Here is a 14084-nt window from a genome sequence, read left to right on the forward strand (position 1 = left end):
CTTAGATGGTAGAAGATTCTTCTAAGATAAAATGCTTAAATTCAGTATCATTTCTGAATGAGGTACATATTGCACTCTAAGAGAAAGTATTGTGTGTGATCAATGAATCATCTTTTGGTATGTACCTAAATAGATAAATACGCACACTTGTACTTGGTCATAATGTAAGTCTTAATATTTTAGTACCAAACATGGCTGATAAGATGTATTACTATGTTAGCAACTTAAAAAAAACACTAGAATTAGTTGATGTGGATTCCAGATAGTCTACTCATTGGTATTAATATGTAACTGGGTTTAATACAGAAGGGAGAGGATTGGGCACCATCCTTATTTTTATGAAGAAATGAGAGTAAAACAAAAGCATTTCTCTTTGTAAAAATTCTTTATTAACCTTTAATATCAATAGATAAAACTTGTAAGCAAATATATTGCTGTGATAAAAACAGACTTCACTGTGGGTGCTAAGTTACACTAAACTAAGTTTTAGAGGTGGAGAAAAATTAGATTACTGTTTCTGGGTGTTTTTCAGGAAACATACACACACACACACATACACACACACACACACACACACACACACACACTCACACTCACACCAAAAAAAAAAAGAAAGAAAAAATTCCACTGCTGAAATGTGTTATACTAAAGAATATTGCCAATGAAATAAATTTCTTTTTCTCCTATTACCTTTTGTTTCACAGATTTCATTTTGCCCTTTTTTAGCTGTCATTAATATGGCTTTTTAACATTTTAGATACTTTTTGTATTATTTCAGCATCTTAGAGCCACTTGATTATTTATAGGAAATTGACTGAACTGTTGTATAGATTGCATTTTACCATTTGTAAACTAAATGAAATATTTGCCATTTCTTTCTTAAATTAAGAATTAGGACACATTTGTTGACTTCAGGATGTTATAGTAGATTAATTTTGTAGCCTTCTTGCTCCTTCTTTCACTTAGGGATATATCTTTTTATAATAAGTAAAAACAAGTTAAAAATTATAATTTTCACATTCATGATTTAAAATATTTTACAATTAAAAATTATTCCTAGTACTGTATTCTTCCTTAGACATTTTGAAGACTTCTTTGAGTACTTCTATACAAAATGATTTTGATTTCTAGTTTATAAGGTGTCCACTTTTGTTTTGTGAAATGCCTTTGTATAAATTGTTTAAAATTATAAACTTCACTATGCAGAAATATTAATATTCATTCAATGATGTTTCCCATCACAGTGAATGTAAATTGTCTCCTTAAGAGCATATATCTCATTTCTAAATTTTACTGTGTATTTGCTAAATGAAAGCAAATATTTAACTATGTGTTTTGCCAGCGTTAGGCAGACCTGATAGAAATTTAGACTTATCAAATCTAAATGTGAAGTTATTTTTAAATTGAATCTTCATAAAATCTTTCTTAGAATTTTCTCTCTTTGTTGTATGAACAGGACATTGCACATAAGAAACTAATGTTATAGCTGTGGCTTTTATTGTAGAACAAGTTCTTCTGGATCAAAATTCTCAAACTCCTCCTCCAAGCCCTTTCTCAATGCAAGGTTTTAATAAAGGGGCAAGTTGCAGTGCCCAGGGATTTGATTATGGACTTGGAAATAATAAAGGTAGGTGTCTGAAAGTGAGTCTTTTATTTAATCTAATTTCAAAGGGCTTTTTGTTGTTATTTTTTACCCATTTATTTTATCCTGTGCACCCTATATTTTTTCTTAAATAGAATTTACTCTTAGGAGACTAACACTCAAAAATTTTTTACAAAGGTGTTTTTTTTCATAATATTATTTTTATGAATTTCAGATCCAGTTTAAGGGAGTTCTTATTTATTTGTTTTAAAGGCATATATTTTGAGTTTATGAACCAAAACTTATGTGTCGCCACATCTACTAAAATAACTGTTTTTTCATGCACCTATATTGGAGAATAATGATAACGAGCAACAGAAAACTTTCTTATGATAAATTTAAAGTCAGAATGTTACCCTTAAGTAATAATCACGCGCCTTATTAGATATGTGTGGTTTTGAATGTCTGATATGTATGTCTTATTAAGTTAAAAACTTATGAAATGTAATGATTGAGTTTGGCGTGCTTAATAAGAAAGGTATAAAATGAAAACAAAAACCCTAAACCATTGCATGTAAAATATATATATATAACTGTTTTGGATGCATTACTTGAAGAGACCAGCATCATAGTTTAAACAACAATTTTGGAACAATTTATAATTGAAATTTATCTAAAATTACTTTTGAATTTGGTAAATTCAGACAATCTCTAGTTTTTTTCCTAAGGCCTTCAAAATCTACCATATTGTCAGCAGGTAACTTACAGTTGGGAGATGGGTAAGAGAAGATAGCCCATGTAGAAATAATTTTAATTTAAAAGTTTATTTAAAGTAATTTGCAGGACTTGATTTCAAGAAATAAATATGGTGTGATCATACTTGATTCTCAAAGCAATTGAAAAAATGAAATAAGAAATGCAGAATTATATCAAGGTATAAGAGATAATTAATGTAAAATAAAACAACTTTCTATTGGGTATCAATTATTTTCTACAAAGTATTTTTAGGAAGAAAACTTAGCCACAAGATTTCTATTTTGAGGGGTTGGGGGCCAGGTACCAGGGATTGAACTCAAGGGCACTTGACCACTGAGTCACATCCCCAGCCCTATTTTGTGTTTTATTTAGAGACAGGATCTCACTGAGTTGCTTATTAGTGCCTCACTTTTCCTGAGGCTGGCTTTGAACTCGAGATCCTCCTGCCTCAGCCACCCAGCTATAATATTTATTTTTGACTCTTGTTTCAGTCTGTCCAGTAGGCTTGGTAACTGTCTGCTTGCTCACTTTCGGTAGTTCTGCTTTCTGTTAACTTAAGGCAGATCTTCATAGTAGGGTAAATGGTTGGTGGTGTTTTCATGTGCATTTTTACTATTATCAACTCTTAAATTAAAGTCTTAGTTTTTTCTTACTGTACTATACTTCTATAATTGTTTTAAAGCCGAGTTTAATTCATATTTATGTTTTCAGCCTTTAAAATGTCTAGGTCAATCCATAAATATATAACATGTCAAAATACATTCTACTGTCATGTATAACAAATAAGAATTTTTAAAAAGTTTATTCTTTGAAAAAACAAAAAATAAAATGTCTCAGTAATTATACTATGGCTATCATAATAAATCAGTCTTCAAATTATAATTTACTTGTCAGTTTTCAAAATATGATTAAAACATCATAACAATTTTTAAGAGATAGATGTTGCTGAGAACATTAAAGTACTTTTTTAAAAAAAAAGTACTAGAAATTAAAGTACTTTTTTTAAAAAAAATGTGATTTTGTGAATATTGTTCAAAAATGGCATGCATTTAGTAGGCTTTTTAAATATTCAAATGGAATAAAGAAGCATTAAGAAAACTTAAATTCAATTAAATATTTTTTAACAGAACCTCTCATTTTCTTTAGCTATCTATACTGAGATCAAGGAATTGTTTGCAAAAGTGTTTATGTTAATGTTGTACAAAATTCTTTATAATACTTTACAATCCTTCCTGTAATCAGTAACATTTATTTATTAAAAGAATAAAAATGTATAGCTTATATACACGGTTTCTTTCCATAAATCTGTTACTTCTTGCTGCTTCATTTGAAATTTTCATTTATAAAACATTTATATTTGGAAAATGACTGGAAAGATGGTTTTGCAATTCACATCAACTAGCCTGAATATAGGGCTTTTCCTCTCCTCTTCATCATCTAAACTATTTAATACACTTCCTCTCACAATAAGATTATTATATTGTTTTCTTTGAAAATATTTTCTATTAATATCCTTTGAATTTAATTATAAGGAAAAAGTCAGAATTCATATTTGAGGCACTATTCAAATTAGGTAGTTCATATTCATGTTTGTCTTATAGAATTTTCAGATTTTTATATTATCTACTCAAGCAAAAGAGGTCTTGCTGTAAAAAAAATAAAATTTTAAGTAACAACTTAAAATATTGATTTATAGATTTAAAATTATGTTATATTGCTGAGTTAATAATATATTTTATCCCTTCAGTCCTACATCTTAAAAAAAAAAGTCTTATCATACTGTGCTTATTTTTGGCATGAAATATACTACAGATGAGGCAGGGTGGTGTTATTCATTATTGGGTACCATGGAAAAGACATCATTTACAGTACTTAGATCTTTTATGTACGTTTAATGTCAAAGCAACTTCTTATAGATTCATAGATTCTTTATTTTCCCATAAATCATGGAAAATATTACATATGAATTTAAGTGGATTTCTTTTTTTGTAGGTGGGTTGCTATTTAGGATTTGTGGAATGCTTCGGTTTAAAAAAAATAAATAAATAGCATGCAAAATTTGATCCCCAATTTGAGGATAATTATCACCAACTTCCATACTTTTTTCAATTGGCACAGTTTTATTTAATGTTTAATTTATCTACATGTTATAAAGCACCATTTACTTTGCCATTTTGGATGTTAATGGATAACAAGTTGTAGTTTTGACTGTTTTGCCCCCTGCAGGTGACCAACTGAGTGCCATATTGAATTCCATTCAGTCACGGCCCAATCTCCCAGCTCCTTCCATCTTTGATCAAGCTGCAAAACCTCCCTCTTCCCTAGTCCACAGTCCATTTGTGTTCGGACAGCCCCTTTCCTTCCAGCAGCCTCAGCTTCAGAGTAAGTCTGTCAGTCTTACTTGCCTCATCAAGCATTTCTGAAGCTTAGTTCTGAGTTGTTTATTAGTTAAATTAATTATCAACTCACCTGACTTATTTTATATAATTAGGTTGTTATCCCCTCATATTTTTGAAGTATTTAAGCTGTTCTAAGATGTTCTGCAGCTAAAACATTGGTTTTTAGTCACACTTTTAATGAAGTGTAGTTATTAACAAATGACTATTATACTTTATATTCTAATCTGGTATAAGTAAATATGTACTATAAAACATGTTAAGAGAAACATTTTTTATTTCAAGTTTTCTTTTTTAACATGCATGACTAAACATCAGTGATAGGGATAACTTTCATTGCTTTCTTTACATTGAATTTTTATTACTTTGAGATATGCCCCAAAAGAATAAGATTATTTCATTATATTGATAAGTGGAAAAATATACTTGTTTGGCCTGTTTGTTTCTTTTAAGTAAATTTGATTGGTATCTATGAAAAATGTAGTAATGTAGATTCCCAGATTTTCTCAAATTGTCATTTCTTTTGTTGTTATTTTTATCACAATTGTTTTATTTCAGTTCTACCATCTAGTATTTCTCTACCCCTTTATCCATGACAGTAACTCACATTGGTTTGGAAAATAGACCCAAACAAATTAAACTTAACTGAAGAGTCTTTCTCTTAAGTACCTCCTGAGCCTTCCACATACCATCTCAAAAGTCTTTGTAGTATCCAGTAATACATTCTTTTAGGCATTCAGTTCTCATGTTGGCTATGTAATAACATTAACTGAACAAGATAGCTTATGAAAGTCTCAGTTTATACATTCCTTGTTTGTATCCAAATGCATGACCTTTTTGTTTTGATAAAATACATTCACACTTAGATCTAAGTTAATTTGCTATAAAAAGACTGTAGTAACTGTTAATTAGAGTTAGTTAAGAAAATGCTGGCTAATTTTGTTTTTAAATCTGTGTACTACCTAGTTAGCAATAATGATGTTTGTTGTTAATTTATTTACCCAAGGTAAAGAGTTTATAAGATTGTAAACTGTTGAGTTTACCTAATTAATTCATGTAGTTAATTTGAACGTATAAGTGCTACCTATTTCTAGCTTATTACCATGTCTATTCATGTATAACATTTACTTGAATGTCTTAAAAGAAAATATCAAGGAAACAAACTAGTGTCGCCTTGTGAAATAGTATTTTTTTTCTGTGATAAGCATTATTTCAGAATGAAAGAAAAATGTGAAGACTTAGCTTATAAATTTTATGGAGCAACAGACTGTTTACATTTAGATGTACCCAGGTTGTAGGAAGTTTTAAAGGTAAGGACAGGTGGGGGTGGGGGGGTGTTAAAAAAAAAGGAAAAACATTACCGTCAGTCAGGCTTAAAATTCATATTAGGAAATTCAGATTCATTCATTTTCACATTCAGTTTTAAAAGAGATTGCCCTAATAATGATGTCACATCAGCAGCAGATAAAAGAACTAAGGCATTAGGACCCCTTAGTTCCACCTAAAGGATCATTGCAGGTATTGACAAAAACATTCAGTTCTAGTTCAAATTGCTATTTTTATTTTACTAAATTTAATTGATAAAATATTTTAGAACACAATGTAAATACTGTAATAAAATTAGATTTCTCTAGACAACAATTTTCTGAGTGACAATGTGTCAATATAATTTTATACATATAGTGTTATTAGTGTTATTAATACCACCAGGTCCTTTATCACCATCTCAGAACAAATTTGAAATCATGTCCTGGATAAATCTTAATTACCAGTGTTTTGAATCATCACTATTCTGTACTCAAACAGTGGGAGGTATTTAGATTTTTTTCACAACCTGTTATTCTCAACAAAGTATCACTGAAGTTTAACTTCCAAATTACAGATAACAAAAGTCTTAATCTATTTAGCATAACTAAAAAAGAATAGACTATGAACAATAGTTTTAATATTTCAAAAATATTATAGAATTGTTTTTTACATCATTAGGAAATGTTCCTGGAGCTGGGTGCTTACTGTTAAGATTCCCTGAATGAAACATTCTTTTTAGATTTCATTGTTGTGCATCCTGCCAGCATTTCACCCTGGCTATAGAGGAAGTTCTATGCATACTGAACTTCCCCATACTAATTAGTAAAATGAGGGTCATTTTGTCTTATATTTTGTGATGCTAAAATGAAACATTATATGTAGATGACTGTATTTACTAAATTTTGCTTATAGTACTGGTCAGCACTATGTACTTTAAACACTATATTTAAACATTTTAACACATCCTCATTTGAGATCATATTTCTTCTCTCATTTTATAGTGAAGACTAAGGATTAGCGAAGATAAATGATTTTCCCTAGAAAATACATAGTAAAATGGTAATGCCAGAAATTTGAGGCCAATTCTATTAACCAGAAAGGCCATGTTTTAAATATTCATTCATGCCTAGGTAAATAGTATAAAATCTGTTCTTTAATATACATAACTTGAATTTGTTTAGTTCTAACATCTTAGAGTATTGGCTTTGTTCCAATTAATTATTTTTCTTCTTTTGATAGTTTAAAAGGAAAAAAGATTTCCTTAGTGTTGTAGCTCAAATTTCCAATTAACTAGAAAAATTCTACAGAGAAGCACATATTAACTTAAGTATTTCTATAAGCATTATTTTTAGTTACTCTCTGGGTTTTTATCCCTAAAGTGTTTTTTTTAAAGCTAGTCTTTGGAATCTATTATTTTATCATTATTACATTATCATTTACCATACGCCTTTTAGGAGGCTAAATAGTTTGCTTTCATTTTTCTGGTAGAAAAAAAATTGGTGAACACAGCTTAAGACAATTACAATTCTTCCAGAGATTTTAAACAAATAAATACAACATATGCTAAAATATATAGTTCTTTTAAATCCATATATTATAAGTTATCTTCCAACAAGATTTTTTTCTATGATACTTACATGTTATATTCTTAAATGGTACTCCCCCCAAAAAAAGTTAAATGAGGGGGAAATGTCCATTTGGTTACCTGCATGGATATTTATTTACATTTGAGAATTACTAACATTCTAAAGCACTACTGGTTCACTAATCTTGTAGAAATATATCATGGAAAGATTTTCAGCTCAAGTTTCTCCTCCAGCTACTCATTTGCTTTAAAATTACCTAACCCATTTGAGCCCCTTTTAGCTCACCTATAAAATAAGGTATCCAATAAACATTACCTGCTGATACTACACTTACTACCTCTCATGCTCCAAGGAAGAAATAGGAAATGTCACAGTCAAAGAGATGGCAGGCTGTTCTCAGTTGTGGAATGAGGCACAGGTAGGAATTTACTTTCATTTAATTAATTTTATTTTTTAAATACATGACAGCAGAATGTATTACAATTCTTATTACATATATAGAGCACAGTTTTTCATATCTTTGTATATAAAGTGTGTTCACGCCAATTCATGTCTTTATACATGTACTTTTTTGCATTACAATTCTTATTACACATATATACCACAATTTTTCATATCTCTGTTTGTATATAAAGTAGGTTGATACCCAATTCGTGTCTTCATACTTGTACTTTGGATAATGTTGTCCATCATATTCCACCATCCTTGCTAATTCCCTGCCTCCTCCCTTCCACTCCCACCCCTCTTTCCTATTTATAATCCATCTGTTCCTCCCATGCTCCCCCTCCCTACCCTACTATGAATCAGTCTCCTTATATCAGAGAAAACATTTGGCATTTGTTTTTTTGGAGATTGGCTAACTTCACTTAGCATTATCTTCTCTAGTGCCATCCATTTACCTGCAAATGCCATGTTTTTGTTCTCTTTTATTGCTGAGTAAAATTCCATTGTATATATATGTGCCACTTTTTTTTTTATCCATTCTTCCACTGAAGGGCATCTAGGTTGGCTCCACAGTTTAGCTATTGTGAATTGTGTTGCTATAAACATTGATGTGGCTGTGTCCCTGTAGTATGCTATTTTTAAGTCCTTTGGATATAGTCTGAGGAGAGGGATACCTGGGTCAAATGGTGATTCCATTCCCAGATTTCTAAGGAATCTCCATTCTGCTTTCCATATTGGCTGCACCAATTTGCAGTCCCACCAGCAATGTATGAGTGTACCCTTTTCCCCACATCCTCGCCAACACTTATTGTTTGTCTTCATAATAGCTGCCATTCTGACTAGAGTGAGAGCAGTAGTAACAAAAACAGCATGGTATTGGCACCAAAACAGACTGGTAGACCAATGGTAGAGAATAGAGGACACAGATACTAACCCACAAAATTTCAATTATATTAGACAAAGGTGCCAAAAACATGCACTGGAGAAAAGATAGCATTTTCAACAAATGGTGCTGGAAAAACTGGAAATCCATATGCAACAAAACAAAATTAAACTCCTGTCTCTCACCATGCACTAAACTTAACTCAAAATGGATCAAGGACCTAGGAATTAGACCAGAGACTCTATGTCTAATAGAAGAAAAAGTAGGTCCTAATCTTCATCATGTGGGATTAGGCCCCAATTTCCTTAATAAGACTCCTAGAGCACAATAATTAAAGCCAAGAATCAATAAACGAGATGGAATCAAACTAAAAAGTTTCTTCTCAGCAGAAGAAACAATCTGTGAGGTGAACAGAGAGTCCATATCCTGTGAGCAAATTTTTACCCCTCACACATCAGTTCACTAATCTGTAGGGTATATAAAGAACTCAAAAAACTAAGCATTGAAAAAAACAAATAACCCAATCAACAAATGGGCCAAGGATCTGAGCAAGTAGGAATTTAAAAAGGGATAAATGAGGTTTCCTAGATAGTTTTTGGTCTGTTTTTACAGCATAACTTTATTAGAGACTAATTCTTAATTTAATTAGGCTATTAAAATGTCAGAATGAAAGTCAGGTTTTTTCGTAGTAGTTAGATAATTTTTGTCCTGTATTATAATCTTTCCTTGTTTGTTTGCCTGCAATCAAAGTGTGTGGATGGAGCTCTTGACTTAGAAAGGAGGCCTGTGTTTAATCTCTATAGTTCTGTCTAGTTTACTCTAGTTCTGCTTCTAACCATCTTTGTGACAGTACCAGCCAAGATCTTTTTCTGTTACTAAAGAAAAAATTATGATTTTCAACAAATATTTCAGGAAATCAGGTCAACTTTATTTAAATATTCAAATTCATTTTTTTTTTTTACACTTGAACTTACAGCATCTGTTATAATGAACAATGTATTTAGTTTTAGTTTTGACTGTAACATCTCTAGCACCCCTACAAGTTGTTATCATTTTAGTCCTGGGCCTGAATTTTTTTTCACACAGCAGAACCATCTTCCCTATTATATGAAAGCCTTTACCTAGGTTATTTTGCTCCTCAATCAGTAATTTCTCAACAAGTATTTATTATTATGTGTCATCCATATATTCCAAGCACTGTTTTGAGCACTGGCTATTCAAAGAGGCCAGTTTGAGAGAGTTTGGCACAGAATTCATGGTGACTTTACCATAGTGTAGCCAAGGAGATGTTAGTAAACCATGGAATGTTGGATTTATTTTGAAGAGGAATCCTCAAGTTCGCTTACAATGAACAAGCAATGAAAAGAAAATTGTAAAGGGTAAATTTAAGTTTTTTGCTTAGGCAAAGGCTGCAGGAAAACCAGGTTTTTGGCGGGAATAACAGAGCTTAATTTTGGACATCATGCTGGTAAGCTATTCTTGCATAACATACCCCAGAACTTAACAGTTTAACCAGATAAAGCACTCTTTATTTGGCTCACAGTTCTGTAGGTTGGCAGATTAGGCTGGGTTCAATTGTATAGTTCTTCTGGTCTTGGTGCTGAATTTCTATAGTCAACAATAGGACAGCTAGACATCTTTGTTTTGGGAAGATGACAGACCATTGCCTGAGATAAAGAGGTGATTGAGTCAAATGTCCCATGATTCAGCAGGCTACTCTGGGTTTGTTGTAGAATTCTGAGAAAACAAAAATATGCACAATCTTTTCAGGTTTAATGTTGAAAGTGATACATTACATCTGCCATTTCTGTTGTTTAAAGCAAGACACATGGCTAGCCTACATTTGTGGGTACAGAAATAAACTCTTAGACTTCATATTTTGGTTGGAAATTCTGCTAAGGAGCATGGATACAGGGATAAGCATTACTGTAGTCATGTTAGCATATAAATGTATTTCGGATGCATTGAGTTTGAGGTTACTATCCTTTGGAGATACCAAATTGAGATTTATATATTACTCCGAAGTTCAGAGGAAATGTCTGGGTAAGGCATATAAGTTGGTAGCCCACTGACTTATAACAGAATAATTTGAGAGTTGCTTGTGTATAGGTAACAATTAAAACTATACGGGTGAATGAAAGCAGCTGCAAAGGAGATAGGGGTAGAAAAGAAAAAAGGCCTAAAGACCAAACCCTGGCACATTCCAGTTTTTAGAGGGTGGAGAGAGGAGAAATAGGCTAAATAGACTAATAAGAGGCCTTATTCAATTGTGTAGAGGTAATATCTTACACTAGAGAGCATGGGCCAGATTATGTGTTGTGCACCATACTTAGTGGTTTAGACTTTTTTTTGTAAGTATACTGAATGAGTGCAGGGAACAGATAGAGGAAATAGTTTTGTAGGGTATTAAAGAGAGAGTTACAATCGATTTTATATTTTTAAAGTTTAACTAAAAATAGTCAGATATGGTGTCGTATGCCTGCAACACTTTACTTGGGAAGCTGAGGTAGAAGAATTTTCAGAAGTTTGAGCCTAGCTTGGCAACTTAATGAGGGCCTATCACAAAATTTTTCAAATAATTTATGAAGGGCCGTAGATACAGCTAAGTTGTAGAGGGCTTGCCTAATATACATGAGACTCTGGATTCAACCCCCAATCTGTCTGTCCCTGCCAGCACATACACACAATATGACTGAAAATATTATGAAAAAGACAGAGGACAGGGAGAATATTGGTGGTAGGGAGTCCAGAGAGAAGCTAAGTAGGGTTAATTGCGGAAGGAGGAACCAAGTGTAGAAATGTTTAGGCAATAAAGTACCCAGGACATACTAATCACATTTGTGGAGTCAATCTAGAATGACATCCACTTTTCTGCTTTGTTTTGAAAGATAATATGCTTACTTAATACTAGAAATTCAGAATCAAAAGCAGGTGTTGAGGAAAAATGAGTTAAGTTGGGTACTTAGCTCCAGTGGTAGTTACATAATTAGAAATTACAAAATTTATTTAGCACTCTCATAACTAAAAATGTCACTGTTGAGAAACAATTTGAAAATATACCATTAAATATACAATTTTATCAGAAATTCATCATTAAAGTATTGTCTTGATTTGGCACCTAATTGAATTTATAAGGATTAGGTCTGCTATATCTCCCAGTTTATTATTCTCTCAAACTTCCACACTATAATTTATCTTTTTACTTAGGCTTAGCAAAACTGTTTATCTTTTAACTCAGATTTCTCATTCTTATTAGATTGTTCTTCCTCACCTTCTATTAAGAAATGAGTCAGAGCCATCATGTGAAATAAATTTCTAGTGTTCAAGAGGCCTAAGAAGTCTTCCAGCTCCATTTTAGAGATGACAGAAATTCTCATCACTTGTTTAAAGTACAAATCTAAAACTTGAAATGAGAATCTGCTAATTTACTCCAGTGTTGTTGTTGTTGTTTCTTTTTATCTATGATATTTCATTTAATCTTACATTGATTGTAAAAATTGGGAAAGACAAGAAGTCAGTTATTTCAAACTTCTTATTTTATACTTGCAACCCGCAAAATAACATAATATCATGAGCATGAGACTGTTCTGATTGTATTTCTTAGTGTTTGTTAGAGACTTAAAAAAAAAAAAAAAGATAAGAAAGAATGGAAGAGAGGCCCTCTACTTTATCTGTAGTTTACACTTATCCCAACTTTGAGGCAGTAAGCTGGTATCTACCTTTTCTAATTTCTCCAAATACTGCTTTAAAAGATTGTTATACTAAAAGCACTTTTGTTTATGATTTAGGTTTTAACTATCTTTCTATTAAGCATGGTGTCTGCCTCAGGCAGGACATGGTTATTATTAATGTTAATTATATGTAACCAAAGTGCCTGTTTCTTTGCTGTGTAATTACTGGTTTTTCCCCTTGTAACTAATAAGCAATTTGTGAAAAGGAGGACTTTCATTTCTGAGAATATCTTTAGCTCTTTAGTGTCTGAAGTTGTTGTTTAAAGAGCAACACCTGTCTCATCTTGTCTTTGCTTATTTATTTAAGTACTGGGGATTGAACCCAGAGGTGCTTAACCACTGAGTCACATCCCCAGCCCTTTTTTATTTTTTATTTTGAGACTAGTGTTACTAACTTGCTTAGGGCCTCACCAGATTGCTGAGGCTGATCTCAAACTGTTTCAGCCTCCTGAGCTGGTGGGATTATAAGTGTGCACTACTGCACCCTGGCAATACCTGTCTTTTCTTGAAGTGTTTTGAAGTTATTTTTTCTAAGGTATAGGATATATATACCTGCCAAATTATATTCAGAAATGTTCTATCTCAGCTTTCACAAAAGGAAATGAATGCTTTTCATTCTTTTGTAATTCTTTTAGTATACCAATGTGTATGTAAAGAAGCTTTAATTCCATTGGGGGTGTAGCTTAGAGATAGAGCCCACACCTAGCATGTGCAAGACCCTGGGTTTGGTTCCCAGCAGTCAGTCAATGAGATGAATAAACTTCAATTTCTATTCCATGTCTTATTCTCCTCTCCCATTCAAATTATTCCACATTTCTCCTGATAAATTTACCATAAAGAAGAATACTGGATTCATTAATTATGTACATCTAAAGCTGTCAGATAGTTGCCATAGCTAAAAGTATATAATCATTACTTTACCTTATTTTAAATTCTCTGAAACACTGATGGAAATGGGTATAATAATTATACTTAATTATACCTTTTTCTTTTTTCTTTTCTTTTTTTGCAGTACTGGGAATCAAAACCAGGGTCTTACACATGCTAAAGAAGTACTCAACCATTGAGTTATACCCTATCCCAATTATACTTATTTTTTAATATGTATATCCTTTGGTTACTTGCACCTTTTGGACAGATTGAAGGTATTATTTATGTATTGTCTCTATTAGGGCCAAGAAACTAGTTTTTTATGTTTATTTTTTAAGTAGACAGTTAGTTTTCCAGCAAATAATTTCTAAGAAATTTGAGCTGTGGGTTATACTTAACCATTTACTGCCTATTGTAGAAACTTATGCTGTCCTTAAATTTTTAATGTTTTTGAGCATCTTTTTTTAATGACTTCTATGACAACAAAATGCAAAAGGTGTCAGGTGCAAAGGAATTCTTATGCTGTTT

At 31.8% G+C, this 14084-nt stretch overlaps 1 protein-coding gene across 5 annotated transcripts in view; it reads left to right on the plus strand.

Annotated features, from left to right (window-relative positions):
* Mycbp2 (MYC binding protein 2) overlaps nt 1-14084 on the plus strand; it is a 290494-nt gene that overhangs the window by 212651 nt on the left and 63759 nt on the right. For 4 of the 5 annotated variants that reach the window (XM_076872632.2, XM_076872633.2, XM_076872636.2 and 1 more), the window contains 2 exons: nt 1505-1627; nt 4565-4720. In XM_076872632.2, the coding sequence (XP_076728747.2) occupies nt 1505-1627; nt 4565-4720 (279 nt within the window). The remainder of the gene's footprint in view (nt 1-1504; nt 1628-4564; nt 4721-14084) is intronic. The other variant, XM_076872635.2, reaches the window with a different exon arrangement.

The sequence above is a fragment of the Callospermophilus lateralis genome, chromosome 12 (genome assembly GCF_048772815.1).
Source record: "Callospermophilus lateralis isolate mCalLat2 chromosome 12, mCalLat2.hap1, whole genome shotgun sequence".
Taxonomy (NCBI): Eukaryota; Metazoa; Chordata; class Mammalia; order Rodentia; family Sciuridae; genus Callospermophilus; species Callospermophilus lateralis.